Source organism: Phyllostomus discolor, chromosome 2, assembly GCF_004126475.2.
Source record: "Phyllostomus discolor isolate MPI-MPIP mPhyDis1 chromosome 2, mPhyDis1.pri.v3, whole genome shotgun sequence".
Taxonomy (NCBI): Eukaryota; Metazoa; Chordata; class Mammalia; order Chiroptera; family Phyllostomidae; genus Phyllostomus; species Phyllostomus discolor.
Window position 1 is genome coordinate 152,028,534 of NC_040904.2, and position 18,046 is coordinate 152,046,579.

The 18,046-nt window shown below is 43.6% G+C and overlaps 1 protein-coding gene across 1 annotated transcript; it reads right to left on the reverse strand.

Moving 5' to 3' along the window:
* Positions 1 to 5,226: 5,226 nt before the first annotated feature.
* On the reverse strand, positions 5,227 to 17,204 carry DYRK2 (dual specificity tyrosine phosphorylation regulated kinase 2). Its single transcript, XM_028532969.2, is given in 4 exon segments — positions 5,227 to 7,436; positions 7,438 to 8,496; positions 16,058 to 16,206; positions 16,775 to 17,204. Coding segments are annotated over 4 exon segments (1,806 nt in total). The 5' UTR covers positions 16,824 to 17,204; the 3' UTR covers positions 5,227 to 6,887.
* Between the last annotated feature and the right edge of the window lie 842 nt (positions 17,205 to 18,046).

An 18,046-nucleotide genomic window follows, 5' to 3' on the forward strand; every position in this document is an offset into this window, starting at 1 on the left:
TTGCCCTCCCAAACCAATCTAAAAACTGTAAGGATTGAAACTATGTTCACCTTTGTTCCCTTAGTGCCTAAATAGTACCTGGCATGTAGCAGATATTTAATAACTATCTGACAAATGAGTGCCATCTGCAATAGATATTAATAAGATGGATGTCTTTTTTTTTCTTTTTAATCTAAGTCTATCCAAGCCAATATTTCAATGAATTGAATTTGAGGGAAAGAGGAAATTAGATTGGATATTCCTCTTCAAATAAAAGAATGATAAATCAGCCCAAAGTTACCCATGCACTTATTTCCTGTAAGTCTACATAAATTGCTTGCACACTAATCACATTTCCCCCCAGACAACTGAGAGCAATTCAATAAGCTTTTGCTCAAAGGATCTGGGCCTGCTCATGGATTTTTGTTTTGTAAATAACACAAAACAAATGAATTTACTTCATTTTTACAAGTGAAGAAATAGTCTAGATATTTAAAACTCCTCAAACACAGGAGGGGAAGTAATTTGGGATAAAAAGGAAGGAAAGACACAATATTTTAGTTTGTAAAATTGGTTTATTTACAATTTGGTATTTTAAAATTGTATTTGGAATTTTAAGTTTGATATATTTCCTTGGCAGTCATTCTGTTTTCTTAAATATGAAGGCAAAGGGTAGGACACCTGAGTAAGTTTGAATTTAATTACCTGCTGCTACAGTCAGTAAAATTTAACTTTTAATCCCTGAGAATTAGTAGTAAAAATATTCTCACATTCAAATGTAAAAAGTGTATTTTAAGAAAAGAAAGAAAGCTACTGTAATTGCCCTCCCCCCGCATATGGCAATATGAGAAGTCCCTCTTTCACAAATTAACTGAGGGGTGTGTGCATTTTAGTTTTGGGGTATACCTAAAGAGACTAAAATGGTCTAGTCCTGTTTTTCTGTAGTTTCTCCTCTTTTGAAAAATATTCCTGGAAATGGATACACAATTCATTCAAATAAAAGTAATGCCCACTGCTAGCTCAAATTTACTCCCTTTCTAAATGTGTAGAGAAATTTTCCTTCACTGTCCAAGACCCATATTCTCTATCTGATTGCCACCCGAAGTCCAGTTTTTGCAAAGTCACTTAGGAGCGAGTCACTTTAGTTTCCTCCCATATCAACTGAGGATAATTACAGTTCACAGGGATGTATGAAACTGAGCTCACATTCATACAACACCATGGGATCTGCGCGGCTCTCTTAAGGAGCAGCGCTCTGGAACACGGGATAGTTATAATGCATCCTGCTGCTCCTTATTAATACCCCTCCAATGTCAGCTTTCTTTAGTGGAGTAAATACTAATTCATTCGTTTGCTCATTAAACTTCCTTGAGATGTAAAGGAATGGTAGTTAGGCCCCCCTGCCCTCATATAAAATGTAGCACAGATATAAAGGATGTGACCACAGTGAAACAGTAAGTCAAACCAAATAAACCAAAGAATCTGCAGCAATATGCAATTTTCTTATGTGGGTGCAACACACTAGCAGTCATTTTCCATTTTGGGCAGTGTTAAGTATCACTAATGACAAGTGTTTATTTGCCTAATTGCCCCAAGGAAATGCAGGGCAATTCACTTTTTAAAAACAATGAAACAAAGCCACAAATGCCCCTTCTTCAAATGTCTCTTCATGTTCTGTGTCCAAAACAGAACACAGTCAAGCTAATCTCCCTTTTTCTAAAAGACCAATACTGATGCCAGCTAGAAACATTCTCAAGTGCTAGTTTAAAGGCAATCTTTAAGTTCCAAGAATATTCGTTTGTATGTTGTTGATTCCAAAAGGGAAAAGATTACAGACATTCAAACAGAATGTAGTATTAATCAACTTTCTTAAGAGAGCTTTGCAAAAAAGAGAAGAGTGGGAACTATTATCTGACCTGAAGGAAGTCAGAGCTGGACAATCTAATTTGCTGTTTTAACATCAACTTTCAATGTTATACCTAATGTGCCTTTCTTAAAAATATATTTCTAAGTATATAGGGTTTCCTGGTTGGTGTTTTTTTTACTGGGTAAGAACTCTGAGTAGCAAGAGCAGCAGTAATGGAAGTCTATCACATAGACTCTGATGAGACCGCCTGTGGGTTTGGAAATTCCTACAGCATGCTCTCGTTTTAGCAAATCCCACTTCTGCTGCAGGAAGCCACACTAAGTCATTCTTCAGCCATTGCTGGCGGGAGGGGTATAAATAAAAATGTGAGGTAGTTCTTTCCACAAGAAGGAAATATTTGTCTACATAATATCCTTGCAATGTCTGACAAATTACTAGAGCATCTGCTTGCTGTCTATTTGTTAAGTAAACTCTTAGCTTGGCATTAACTGAACTTGACAAATCATGAGCTAGATGCAGTTCACAGGCCTTATTTTCTGGTCCAGCCATGACAGACAGAGACACTAAAACCCCCAAAAATGGGAACCATAGAGACCACCAAAAGTATAAGAACTGCAGAAGCATAAGCATGAAAACGCATATGGGGCAGCTGGCAAAAGCATGTAACTTAACCAGAACTGTGTATAGAAAAGAATGAAGACTGGTGGGGATTAATTTAAAGACTCTGCTCCTACAGCTTAACTGTCACTTTGAAGGCAAAAAACAACAACAACAATAACAAAACAACAAGATTTGAAGTTCTAGCAACACAGAGAACATGGCAGAGACTATATGAAGGAAAATTTACATAGTAACATTAGGAATAAAGGAACAGAATATCCTGAGAAAAGCAAGAGTTGCCTATGAAAACTTCAGTCTTTCCTACTTGGAATTTGCTCATTTGTATGGAATAAGAAATCAAGTACTGCTGAAAATATTTGCATTTTAAACTATGTCTAGGCTACTAGCCCAAGAATACCAGAAATAGATCAGGAGTAAAATTATAGTTAGAAAAGGGAAGAAAAAGTAAGGTAGGACATTAAAATTTTATTCTGAAATTATCTCTGGCCACGACAATAAAATTTAACAAATATTCACTGAACAGTCTTACTCCTGCCATCAGCTGTACAATACATACAGTATCATAGAACTGGCCACTAGGCTTAACATCCACTAGAACATATTTCATGTTAAGTGGCGACAGCAGCATCTCACAGAAATTTTTACATACATATATACACAGTCCACATTCAACCATTTTCACATATCTTCAGTACACACAGTTGCAGCATATTACAGTCACGTGTCTAAGTTGTTGCTCGATAAAAACTCAAGCCACTGCCTAGACATAACTGTAGCAGTTGAGCTGAGTATAATTACAATTCATTTTATATATGTCCATAGCAGAGAGATGTACAAGCCCCTAAGAAACAGAGTTCACAAATACTGTTTTTAAAATGCTACCACAGCATTATGTTGGGCAATATTAAAACCTTTACCAACCAAATCAGTTTTTTTTAAAAAGTCTTTTGCTTACCAGAAATATTCTTGATGAAAAAAATTACAAAAATGAATGTCCTCTTTAAAAGAATTCACACTGTTAAGATTCCAATATGGCCCAATGCTACTGATGCCTAAAGTGTTCCTAACATTCTGACGGAGTCCTTTAACATGACTCCAAACCATCCAGTAAGTTTAAAAGTGGCTTAAGTGCCTTGCACCCAAATTGTAAAAATCCCTGGCCATCCTTACTAGAGCCAGGCACATAGAAAAGGAATGCACTTTGGTTCATACCAAATGCCCTGGGATTAATCACACTATAAAATTAAATGGTTTGAGGTAAATTTTTACAAATACAGTTGATTTTTGTCTAGTGTTAGCATAACAAAAGAAAATATCATTTAAAAAATCAGTCTGATGTTAAGATACAACAAAGACCATCTTTAAACCCTTACACATAGGAATTCCCTGTGTAACTAAGCAATGGTTACTGTTTTCAGTGCCTGGTGATGATTCACGCCTTATGGTTTCTATTAAGGCCTATAAGTAACTGGATATTTAAGACAGATGTATCTTTGCAGAGGTGTGTTCCATCCTTACTGCCCAGTATTCAAAGAGTTAAAGAGGCCAAAAAATGCATGCCCTACAACATGGCATTCAGAACAAAAGGCACATTGTTAACACTAAGGGCACAATTTCTCCTCTACTGTTAATCTACACTGTCTTGCATCACTGTTGTTCCACTGCTGTAGCAATACACTTATGTGTGCTAATGCACACTCTGGTGGTGCAAGAAACGGAGCCAGTTGAGACTGCAACCAAAGACAAGACAACACTGTGCTATTCCTAAATCTGAAAACAGCTCAGACATCCCTAGACAATGGTAACCTGTGAGACCAAGGACTGTTTCCAAGCCAACTCCTAGTAGCCTATCAGAGCCCTTCATTTATTTATGTTTTAAAATCACAAAGATGCAACATTGTTCTTTTTGACATTATAATTAAGCTAGAATTTTTGATAAGCAGCTCTATCACTAAACACTGAATGGGGTGGCTCTTGTGAGTAAATTCCACTGTATTGGGGGAGGGGGAGCCCCATAGTGCTGCACATTATAGTTTGGCTTAAAAGTTTCCGGTTACATTTGTGAGTAGACATAGTCACAAATGTTTTGTTGGCATCTTAAGAACCAGTTTTCAGTGGTGGGGGAAAGTCAAACAGTACTAGTCCATCTATAAATTTTCACATGTATAATTGTTTCAGAGGGAAATTCATATTAATGGCAGGCTCAGGTTCATATAGTTCAACCTAAATGTGAAAATGAGACTGAATATGGAAGAGGAGCATTGCAAGGGGAAAAGAGCCTTTATGTTTTTGTTTATTATGATGACCTAAAAAAGCTAACCATCATTAAGAGGCTTGTGGTTTTACAAAGCCATCACACCAAGTCTTAACATTTCTTATGCCTTTAAGCCAAAATTTAATAATAAATACATAATCCTTAAATTCTGTAAGCCAGTGATTGGGGGTATCATCACATAAGCATCATTTAAAAAGCAATTTACTAACACATTGCGCTTCCACAGATTACACAGAAATGTGTACAATATGATAAAGAATTTGCCTAAGGAGAAGAAGGTATAATTTTTAAATACAGAAGTACAAATTAATTTATCAGTAACACCCTTAAATAGAAAGCAAACATCAACATCACTATCTTATTAATAAGCTAATCTTATTACTGTTTTTTGGCAAATCTCTGTAATATTTCCTGAGCATTTTTCTCCACCATTAACTGACAAAGCCTCAAGATAAGTGTTTTGTTCAAAACTAGCTTTTTTAAAAAAGTAAGAAAAACTGTAGGATTAATATTAAAAAAAAAAAAAAAAAAACTTAAACCGGAAACTTTCTTGGCCTCACTGGGGACCATGCTTTAAGTACTTGTAAATCAATTTACAGGCAATACAATAATATCTGTGCATATAAAAGAGTATTTATCTTAACTTACACTACCCAAACCTATTTCCAAACAGGCAGAAATCTTTCTATATTAAATTGCACATACTAAAAATTTTTTTCACGTGCCTTGCAATTGATATATACCACTGCTCATACATTAGTGATAAAATACTGAAATTTCCACTGTGAAAATAATTATCATTCAGAGAAGAAAATAGTCATTTACTTTTAACTCTCAGTTACTTTTCCAGGTAAAGTGTCATTCTCACAAAAACAGTCAGTGCAATCCAAAAGAAAGTGAAATAGAGGAATGCAATTTCTGTGGTTCTTCTAATGATACAAAGAATAAATCAAACCATTTAACTTGAGGTTGAACTTTTCCTCCTTTAAATTTGCTGTTAAAATTGGCCTTATAGAACAGCTACAATGACTTCTGCTCATCAAGAGGATTTTCAACCCTCTTCTTCTTATTTTTTTTAAAGAAAACATGTTGATACTTCCCAGGCTAAGAGAACCTTACAGTGGTACCTAGAAAGTGGGAACTCATGCTAATCTATTAACCCTTCTTTGGAACTGTGAAATCCCCACCTTCAGTAGCTAGGCTGCTGTTCTTTTTTAAATTGGAATATGAAACGGTGGTCATAATCACAGCTGAAATGTCTCTTTTCTGTATTAACAGTCTAGGATATCTGTTTGAAGGAAGAAAAAAATCTTAATGCAAGCAACGGATGTGTGGTAAAAGAGTAACGAAGAAGAAAAGCAAAGAGAAGGGAGGAACATATCATGGAATACATTTCTAAATTTAGGTGCAAGACCAATTCTGTAACATGAGGCCTCTTTAGAAAACAGCTAGCCGATCATTTTAGAAGGTTTGGAGGAACACACACTTCTCTATTTACCCACCAGGTCTGGCTGGCCAGCTCTGAGAAGGTCAGAATGCTAACTGATCATTTCCACCATGAGGATTTTATTTTGTTTGAGCATGACTTCAGAAAAAAATCTCTAAGGTGCAGTTTTTCTTGAAATCTCATTTTTGTCCTGACCACTCCCCTCCCACCATTAACGACTACCCAGATAACCTATGGACAACAGAGGCAGGAGAGGCTACAACCTGCACCTGGACCCGGAGCATGGAGAGAGAAGGGGGGCCTTTGGGGGCAATCAATCACCTTGGGGAGAATAAACTAGGAACCATACGAACATAGTGAATGTCTCTGACACCAGTCTGTAAATGCGTGGCAGTCATGAAGTATCAATGGCCTGCCACTGATGTTTATTACTCTGCCACACTAAGTACAGTAAGGCTCATCGTACGTTTAGAACACAAAACCAGTTTCAGAAAGTATAAAAACTTAAAGCATTGTCCCCATGTATTTTATAAAAACAAAACAAACAACTTTCTTACATTAAAATAAGTGCTGGAGAGATACAAATGAGTTGAGTTATTGAGCAAATAAAAACAGGTCTGAGCTACTCCTTTCCAACCCAGTAAGGCTCAGCAACATTGTATTGTATCTTTCAGATTACCAGCATCGGGGGACTCAGCTCAGCTAACAAGTTTTGGCAAGACTGTCCTCTGCTGAATATTCCCATTGGCATCTGTCATCTGTGCCAAATTAGTCCTCAGTTTGGAAGCAGAGCTGGAAGGTGGAGGTAACTTGGAAATGGAAGTGATAGCACCAGTGCTCTCGGTTATCCTTTTCACTGCCGTCTTCTCCCCCGCTGGAGGCTTTGGCAACCGCCTCCTCAGCCAGGGATGCCGTAAAGCCTGGCCGGGGGTCATGCGGACCACAGGATCCCATTCTAAACACTGTTTCAAGAAGTCAAGGAAAAGGGGATCATCGCAGCCCTTCAGAGCATTCCCCCACTCCCTGCTCTCCGGCGGGCCCCTCAGTTTTCCCCTCCGGGAACGGCCTCCATTGAGAACCACAGAGCCGTCTGAGAGAGTCGTGACAGTGCAGTAACGGGGATAACCCTTGGAGCTCACGAAATTTTTGGCTCGTTTAGAGGCATCCAGCAGTTTCTGGGAGGGCATGCCCAACAGTTCGATCATACAGGCCAGCTGGTCTCCTTCATCTTCCCCAGGTAAGAGGGGGGTACCCGGTCAGGAGCTCCGCTAAAATACAGCCCAGGCTCCACATATCAATGGGCATGCCGTACCTGGCGCCAAGGATCACTTCCGGAGCCCGGTAAAAACGGGACTGAATGTACGTGTAGACACGCTGATGCTCGTAACAACTGGAGCCGAAATCGATCACTTTAATACCACTCCTACCCTGCTGCTTTAATAAAATGTTCTCGGGCTTAAGGTCACAGTGAATTATTCTGTTTTTGTGCAAAGCATCCAAGCACTGCAGAATGGAGTGGGCAAACTTGCGAACCAAAGGCAGGCTGAAGCCCTGAAATTTATTCTTCTTGATGAGCTCATAGAGGTTCATGCTCAGCAGCTCGAACGTCATGCAGATATGGTTGCGGAAGGTGAAATTCTCCAGCATGTGGATGACATTCATGGTGTTGTCTTTGTCCTGCTTCCGCAGGTGTTCCAGGATTCGAATCTCCTCCGCAGCCTGCCGGTGAAAGCGCTTCTCATTCCGCACCATCTTCAGGGCCACGTGCTGGTGGACTTTGTGGTCATAGGCCTTGACCACCTGCCCGAAGCTTCCCTTCCCAATGACCTTGAGGACCTCGTACCTGTAAGCCACATGATCGTGGGGCACCTGCACGTATGATCCCTGGTCATCGTCATAGCCACCATTGTTGGGCCCACCTGTCATGCCCTGGCGCTTCTTTGCATTTGGACCCAGGAAGTATATTTCAGGGTAGCTGAAAATCTCATGGTGTTCAAAGGTGGTTAGTTTTTGCATGTATTGCTTCATTGCTTGTTCCGGTGTCATGGGGGCGGCTTTCACCTTCCCCATGCCTTCCACCGACTTCAGAGAGGTGGAGCTCCCCTGCCGCCGATGGATGCTCTCCAGCTGCCGCTCCGGTACCACCGGCAATCCTGTTTTGCCCACTGTTGTAAGCCCATTTGGTTGTGTCGTGAGCACTGTCCGCTTGTTACTGTTATCCTCAAACAGCTGCTGCACCTGGATCTGTCCATGGCTGTGGCTGCCGACATGGAGGTGGTCATTCATGGTGTGCTTACTGCCACTAATCTGGAATGCAGAAAGGGGACATGAATACAATGGAAGAGGTCTGTCTATTCCAGTGGGATGTTATAAGTCCACTTCCGCCCCCGCCCCCACCATTACCAAATCCAATTTGGTTTGAATTCACAGTCAGCATGGGGTTTACTAAACAGAAAGCTGTGTGCCCAAGAGGGACCACCACATGAACACCCAGACAGGGAGAGTGGATACGATGCCGACAGCCTCGGATAAAATAAAGGAAAAAGAACCTGGCTAGCGTAGCTCAGTGGATTGAGCCTGGGCTGTGAACCAAAGCATCGCAGGTTTGATTCCCAGTCAGGGCACGTGCTTGGGTTGCAGGCCACGGCCCCCAGCGACCGCACATTGATGTCTCTCTCTCTCTCTCTCTTTCTCCCTCCCTTCCCTATCTAAAAATAAATAAATAAAATCTTAAAAAAAGAAATACCACAGTGCATTAAAAAAAAAAAAAAAAAGGAAAAAGAGGTTAGTTGGCTTCATGAGACTACAAAACTTAGGATCCTGAAAAAAGGACCCCAAAAATGTTACAGCTTACAGATGAGCAGTTTGCTGTGCATGTTAAGGGTCCTTAGAGTAAGTTCCCTATGGAGACAGACAATATCATTTCTGTTACTCATTCTATACCTAATGCTGAGCACAGGGCCTGGCACATCATAGGTATTCCTCTTGATCCATACTTGATAGCAAAATGAAATAGGATACAGAAAAAGCACAAGCACATCAACACTCTGCTGGCTCCCGCTCCCCCAGCTAATAGCTCCCTTGCTACCATAAGGCAGGAGCCATGTCTGTCTCATTCACTTCTCTTTCTCCAATGTTTAGCTCGCTCTATTCTCAAAACACCAGTATCTTCATTCTCAGTCTCCACTACCTGGAAATCCAACTGCTTACACGTAAGAAAATGCATTATCCACTAGCAAAGAAAACTGCACTTTTAGGCTCGGCAGATTCCAGTGTAGATATGCACTGCAGCATCTTGTAAACCCCCAACCTATTTTTAAAAGTTTCCGGGCTTCACTGACTGGGATGACCATTTAAGGCTATTCAGCCCAACAATCCACCCTCTCTTTTGGGCCTTCCTTTGGTCAATGGCTCAGCTCCCTTAAGACATGTATTTCTCTGGGCTGCTGGGATACTCAGCTTTCCAACAAGGAATACAAAGTAGCGATTTCTATTTTCAGGCACACATGCCATCCCTGAACATTCCTGTCTAAACAAAACTAATGGTCTAAGCCAATGCCCCTCCCCCCTATACTACTGAGAATCTATGTGAGATTTCTTTCTTTTTGCATTATTATTGCAAAGAGGTGAGGGGTGGGACAGGACTGACAGCCAGGATACCCCCTCCCAGTTAGGAATTCTTGCCATCTTAAGACAACCAACCACAAGTCTTAGAGCAGCCTGGTAAATTTTCATATGAAATCTTAAAGATCCATTTGTCACTCACATTCCATCTCATTCATTCCACCACCGTTAGCTGAGGTTTAGCCACACGAGCAGCAGAGTCCCTGCCTTCTAGCAGTTCACAAGCAACTAGCGGAAGCCCTTTACCATCAGCATTTTTTTCTGCTATCTCCTCCTAAGTCCTACCTTTTGGGCTTTATATACCACTGTAAGCACAGAAGTGCTCTGCACATGTAGTATAATAATTCAGGCGATGGTTTGGGACCACCTAGATTATAAAATGAAATTCCAAGCCCTTCTTAGTAAAGAACCAAGACCTTCACATTTTCCTTAGCTGACACATGGCATGCACAGTGGCGGTCTGAGGAGTGAGATTTCTCTCTCTGCATTCTTGTAAAATGAAGTAGAATATAGTATAGTATTTGGGCATGTCTTAAGTGTGATTTCATAGACTGAGGGATTTTATTTCTCAGACAGATTTCTGGAAGACTTCTAGTTGAACCCTTTTACTAAACACAGAGATTATATCCCAAGCAAAGTGAACTTATCTTCTCTAAGGGTAGCTGGACAAGTTACTTTATCCTTGTTCTATGCCATAAAAATGAACTGGGAAAATCTTGAGTATATACAAAGGTAGTACAGGTTTGCTCATTGCTTTCGTTCCCAAGCCTCACTCTCTGCACCCCTCCTCCCCACTGTGGTCTTTCAAGAACCAGGAAATAAAATGACCTGAAATTAGAACTATGCCTCTCCAGAGAACTACTCCCCTTCAGACAGCACAGAGAGTTTTTATGAGAAGAATCTACATTACCAGTCTAGTACATACTACAAAAAGCATGATGTTTCATTAGGAACAAAATCAACCTTGGGGCTTCAGAAACTCCTAAAAGATAGCAAAGTAAAACTTTTTGAGCATTTAAAACTGACTTCCGTTTTTATAAAAGCAATTTCAATGTTCTACATAATTTAAAATGCAATCACAAAAGTTTAGCGACTAGCACTAAAGACAGCTTGCCAATTAACTCGATCACTTCCCATCTTTCCAAGAGTCTTCTCTTGGTCTCCTCCACAATATTAACTATTATTCACCTGCCCATAGGTCGGTTCATGGGTTCCACAGGGTTCAAGCCTCAACTCTTATGACTTTTCAGGCCTGTAACTTTCTCTGGTTGATGGTGACCACAATCTACACCCCTAGCTCAGACCTGGCCAAGCTCTGCCTCCTGAGCTGAAGACCCACGCATTCAACTACAAATCAGCTGCCCACAGGCAAATCAAACTCCACTCATGACTTTTCTACAGAAACCAATTCCTCCTTCTTTAACCCTAACTTCTGATAAACAAAAGGATTCACTTCCACATAGTCACTCATGCTTATACCTGGAGATCCTCCTCCAAGTCCCCTTCACCTTCCCAAGTCATCACTAAGCCTCATTATTTATATCTACCCCACCCACACTGCCTCACCTCACACTCCCGTTGTCTTTCATTGGGACAACTAAAGCAGCCTCCTCACACGACCCCTTGCCTCTAAGTCTAGAATTCCTCAAATTTCTTCTCTCCATAGCATTTCTAGAGTTGTTATTCAAAAGCATCATGCTGACACTGCCCTCGCTTTTGCTCATGGCCCACGACTGCACCCATCTTCACAGATAACAGCAAGAACTCACAGGCAAGAACACAAGATTCTAAAATGTAGCGCCTAAATGACCCTAGTCCTTCCAATGTTATCTACAATTCTCACTATTCTCTCCAAGGGTGAAAAAGCTGGATTCCCCAAGACCTATGGAAACACCATTGTTTTTATGCTCCTCTGCTTCTGGTGAGGTCATTTTCATAATGGTTAGGAGTCTGGGATTTTCAGTTAGACACCTGGGAAATGAATCCCAGCTCCACCACTGATTAACTGCTGGGGTAAGGTATTTAATCTCTCTGAACCACATCGTCCTTAAACCAAAAAGAAGGTAACAAAGATACCTCATTAGGGTTCTTAGGAGAATTACTGTATTTTGCCTTGTATAACACACACCCACATTTTTGGTCTAAACTTTCAGGAAAAAAATCTTTCATTTTAATTTTTGATTCAATTTTTTATTTACTTATATTTAGAAACAAAACCAATTATTGTATTCCAGAGTATTACTTTGCATATGGATATTGTTATTGCTTTCTAGAGTTACACTTTTAATGCATAAGCATAAATTAAAGAATTAAAAACATTTATATAGATACGGAATTAGTACTACCCATGTATAACATGCATCCCTATTTTTCCCTCAAAAATTTGGGCAAAAGTTCACATTATACACGGCAAAACATGGTAAATGAGGCAAAAATGTATAAAGTGCTTCATATAGTACTGAGTAAAGAACTGTTATTATCATCCTTTCCTTCCTAACCACATCTAAGCAGTAAATTTCTAATCAACCTTCAATGTCCAGTTCAATTCTCAACCTCCTCTGTGGAACGCCCCTTCCCTTCTACTTCACGGGCAATATTATAACACATTTTATTTGACTGTAATTGTGTCTGTAAGGTACGATGTACCCATCTGGCTATGAGCAATGTCTGGGCAGGGCACCTCTTATCTTTTTTAAGTTCCTATTAATATAAACCCAAACATACAGTAAGCACTGATAACATCTGTTCAATGGAAAAATGTCAATAAAGCTTGTTAACTCTCATGTCTTGAGTTATCCCTGAGAAGTACCTTTGTACCTTCATAAGAAAACATGAAGTGAGCACCCAGGGAATGAGGAATTGTCCCTGGTGAGCCAAGTCACAAGGTGTTAGGCAATGCGTCAGCGGGGAGTTGGAGGCAAATGGCAGCATCTGAAACGTACCTGTAGCAGATACATCAGCTAAACACCTAAAAGCGACGTATGGCACCTTAAAAACTTTCCAGGTCTTAAGGAGATTCATGTGAGAGGTTCTAGTAAAGGAGGACTTGGAGTCACAAACATGGTAAAACTCTAAAAATCAAAACCAAACTTGGAAGCACAATTAACTGTCCTACAAACGGCAGGGGGACCCTAGAAAAGTCAAAACATTTCCGATACATAAGCTCAAATCACCGCCTGAAGGATACCAAAAACCTCTCACTCTCCCTCAGCCTCCTGAAGCTTGAGACTGTGGCTTATTCCTGTTTGCCAATCCTTTCCCAGCACAGTGCCTGTCCCACTTAAAAATACAGGGGTGGGCAAAAGTAGGCTTACAGTGGTGAGGACATGAAACAGAGAGTTTATTTTTGTATTACTTATTTGCATTATGTAAACCGACTTTTGTCCACCTCTTTATACACTGAAGGAATGCAACTGTGGGATACCTACAAGGCATGAGTTAAAATGGAGAGCGACAATAGCCTTTTCTGACCACAAAATAATTTAGTATTAAAAATTATGTAAGAAGAACAGTCTAACCAGTTTAGTAGTTTTAATCTCTTCCAATGATAAAATGAAAAACAGCAGATATTTCACTGTGCTAACACTTCTGGGCGTTTTAAAACTTCTATGATGTCATCTTAGAAATGTTGTACAGTGTCATGGGAATAAAATGAGCCCAAAAGGACTGGAATTTTAGCTCCTCCTCAAACAACTGATGGTCTATGTGGCCCTGAGTCAAATGTCTACTTCCTTTTCTTCTTCAAAATATTGTTTTTAATAGGAATATTCATTCTTCTTAATTCCAATTACTTCATTAAGGTAAAACTGGTAACTGGAAAGTGCTGTAAACATTAAAACACTTATAAAAGTGACACCATACTAATACTTGGGAATTAAAAAAATAAGTATATTGCTATAACCCACACACTACATTGAAAGAAAAAAACTAGTAGGAAACAAGGTAGTTATTGGATACACTTTTATGACAGAGATAAACCAAATGACTAAGTGTACAAATAGTATATCCATGGAGATAGAGAAAAAAGAGTAATTCATAATCTTTATAGTCTTATATTTGTCTACCTGCTGTATCATTTACAAGGGAAAATATGGGCAGGCTCCCATGATAAGATCATTTTCCTCTTATTAATGCCCTCCTCCCCATGCATACACACACTCATTTTAAAATAGCTCTTCTCAGGTGCAACTGCTGTGGAATTAAAAACTTACAAAAACTGGAAAGCCATATGGGAATATGGATCTGCAAAGGTTCTTGCATTCATAATGAAATTAATACAATTTTCTAGAATCAGCAGTGCCAACCAGTATGCTACAGCCAGACTCAGGAGGGCCTGGGCTTTAGCTGCAGCCTTGATAAGAATTGACTAGGGAATCTTGACCAAACCAGCTGACTCGCCAGTCTTCTCACCTGTAAAATGAAGGAGTGGAACCTGATAAATGCTGTGGTCCTTTTATACTTCCCTATTCTATGGAATCTGCAGTGCTGTGCAAATAAAACAAAAACTAAACAACAAAACCCCAAATCACACTTTTTCAAAACCAAGCCTCCAATGATAAACAGCATGCTGAACTTTACAGATAAGTCAAAAACAGGTAAATCAGTATCACAGCAAAATGTAAGCATCCCTCATTAGGCGTCCTAAGAACCACCCTCACATTTTTTCATTTTCGGTCCACCACAGGCTATTCTTCTAGTGGGTGCCTTTAGTTTTCTCTAATCCTATTACATATTTCAATTGCAAAAAGGCTCTGATCAAGCAAAGCCGACCCTTATGAAACTGGAATCCAGATGCAAACCCAATTATTTTTCCCCCGGGTCACACCAAGTCATGTGATTACATTCACTCATGGGGAAAAATGGATGCTATATTTTCCAAATTGTCAGGTAATTCCAAACAGACAAATAAACCCAAACCCTTTAAAACAATGGCAAGTCCTCAATTAAAATGTCACTGTGACAAGACCATTCAACCATGAGAAATCACCTGGCCAACTGACAGATTCTCTTCTACCATCAACAGTACAACACAGATTGGATAAAGTTCTGTGGAGTGAATTCTTAGCCCCTGGGTGTAGCTGTGTCAGAAAAGATAGTGGGAGAGAGAAGAAAGAGTGAAACAACAACCAAATGTTTTCCTATGAAACTTGCACGCATCTGTTCAGGTCTCAGAGGAGATACTCCACTCTACACTCTAGCCATCCTCTCACAAATTCTCCCCTAATAAACAAGTTTCCCGGTAACACATTACCCTCAGAGCTGCTCCTCTGGTAACCTAGAAGTGCCCTTTCCTACAAAACTCAACTTTCATTTAATAAAGCTAAATCCTTAGCAAGCATGCCTCACACAGAACCATCTTAGGCAGTTCCTCTGGAAAATCCAATTGGATGTAAGACCTCGGAAACCTTCGCCTCCTCCAAGTGTACACCTCTTTGAGGCTGGCAGTCACCACCGAAGGGCCATCCCTGGGAGCTAAGAAAACGTACACACTGAAGTCAAATCCAGCTGGTCAATCTCTGCAGCCACCAATCCTGCTGGACTCCCCCCTGCTCTCCACCCTCAGAGGGACCTTGGCATCTCTCAGGTGCCCTTCCCTTCCACCTCCAAAGCAAAGCTAGCCCTTTGCTTTTGAATGATATCCAACTGCAGAATCCTACAGGGTGGCTTGTTGTTCTGACAGCCGCTGTGGCTCTTAGTTTTGTTAATGTTAATTACAATTTCTGCTGTGTTCAAACCTGTAGCACTCATAAAACATGCTTCCACACGCTGAGGACAATTGGTGGTGTTCCCTGCTGGCTGGAGCCAGGCCTGGGAGGCTCTTTGAGGGATCGATTTTCCGGACAGGATGGCCTGGCTGTCCCCTAACATACATCTATAAATACCCACTATCCAACGTGGGGCGGGGGGGGATGTTTACCCGGTCTGGGAAAGCAGCACTGGGAAGCAAGAAAGAAAAAAGGAGGAAAGAGATGGAAAGAACAAGGAGGGAAGTTCTAAGGAATAGGAGTGCAGGGGTGGGCGGGCTCCGGAGGGGAAGTGAGGGGCCCGTGCCACGAATCTTCCTTTGTGGCTGCAGCTTTGGGCTCGCCCAAGTTACAGAGGGTGGCGTCTAGCAGAAGCCACTGGACAGGGGCGTCACACACTTCGACCTCCCTTTTCCGAGCGCCAGAACCCGCAAGTCCGGGTTTGTGCCCTGCCCCCTCCCACACCCCGTACCCCCGGATGCCCTCAAACTAGGTCTCACCGTGTGGGCTGCGGCGGCAGCGTTGCTGGCCCGCAGGGGCGGCAAGGCGATGGGGGAGGGCGGGCCGGTCCCCACTCCGCTCCGGGGGGGCCCCACTCCAAGCCCAGGGGAAGCCTGAAGCTGACGAAGAGCGCTGTCCCCTCCTCGGCCTGGGAACCACGCGCAGGAGGAGACAAAAGAGGGTCAGGGGGGGAGAAAGTCACCCAGACCCGATGGCCCCACCCCACCCCTCAGGGCAGCGAACCCTGTTCTCCTTGGGGGAGACACGGGGACCTTCAAAACAGGCGTCCAGGACACGGATACCCGGTGCGCACCAAGGCAGGGGCTAAGGCAGCTGCAAAGTTAAGTCGGCCCCCGGGTGCTCGAGTTCGCGACCCCGCAGGTTGACGCGTTGGGCCGAGACTGGGCGGCCCGCTTTGCTGGCGGCCACAGGCCCAGAGTGGGGTTGGACTGTTGGCCAGGGCGCCACCGCCTCACCAAGTCCGGGGCTGGGGAAGACCCAGGACAAGCCCTGCCTGGCAGGGTCGGAGGGCTCCACTCAGAGCAGCCACCGGCCCGCGTGCAACAATGAGCAGAGCTGAGGCCAGGGCACACCGTCAGCCCGGGATCCCCGCCGCCGCGCAGACTTTGTTCGAGGTACCGCAGGCAGCGAGCGCCCGCGCCACGAGGGCTGGCCCAGACCGTGAGGGGCCGGCAGGGTGGCGCGGCCCTCCTTACCGGTAGGGTAGGCGGCGGGAGCGGCGGCCGAAGGTTTCCTGGTTAACATGGCCGCTGGAGAGGAAAATGCATTTCAGGGCTGCCGTCTCCACCGCCTCCCGTCCTGCTGCTACTTCTGGCGGCCGCCGCCGCCGCCTCCTCCTGGTCGCCCTTCTAGCAGATCTCCGGCGCTTCTTCGCCGTCTCGTGTCAGCTACTGCCAGACACACACAGTCCGCTGCATCCCCTCGGCCCGGGCCCACCGCCCCGAGTCCCCCGCTCTCCTCACCGCCGCCTTCCTCTCCCTCGGGCGGCTGCAGCACCCCCTTGCCCGTGCACATGCCTCGCCCTCCCCTGCGCCGCTGGCCTCCCCGGGTCCCTCACATAGGGCGCGGGGAGCGGGCTGAGCCGCGAGGACCGACTAGCTCTGGAGCCTGCTGCCCAGCTCGTGAGCGCGCTCCCGCGGACACTCGCCCAGGCGCCCGCTCGCGGTTAGGCTGGGGAGGGCAGCCCCGCCCCTGCTCCCCGTTGCCGTGGGTGCAGGCCCCGCCCCGGACTCCCCCTAGCCCAGCCACACACACTCACGCACACCCCACCCCCACACTGCCACCCACAGGAGTCCCTCCCCTAACTCATCTGCATGGCCACCCCTCCACTCCTCGGAAAACTCTGCGGCCTCTGCTTGCCCTCCGCCTCCCCCTTCGGCCATCTGCACCGTTCCCCTCACCTCCCCTACTGACGACCTTTTCCCCACCCTGTCCTCTCCAGCCCATGCAGCACCCTCTCCTTCCCCACAGTGCAACCTACCGCTGCATCCCTCCCACCTAAATCGCTGCAGAGACCCCTTCCCTGCCATGCGCGCCCCCAAATACAAACGCATTTTCAGCTTGCGAATCAAATGGCTGCTCACACACAATACTGTCCCCCTCCCTTGTCCCTTTGGCTTAACCACCCCTCTCCCCAATTTTTCATGTAAATAACTTAGTTGTGCGAGGGTCACCTCTGTAAGTCTAGCCCTGTGGAGGGCCGCAGATTAGCCTGGTGGACCCTCGAGCGTGAGCAAAGGAGGGGGCTGCCCTCCCACCTCCACCACACGCACCCTCCCGATTTACTGACGCCAGATGACCGCTCTCCAGTCGCTAGGACAAGGGGAGGCAGAAAGGCGCGTGTGGACGGCTGCTGGGGAAGCAGTCGGCTGTGGGTTGCTAGGCAAAAATAAACATCAGACACACCTCGCATTTCCTTACAACTTGGAGCCTTTCCCCAGCGCGGCCACTGGGAGAGAGACACACCT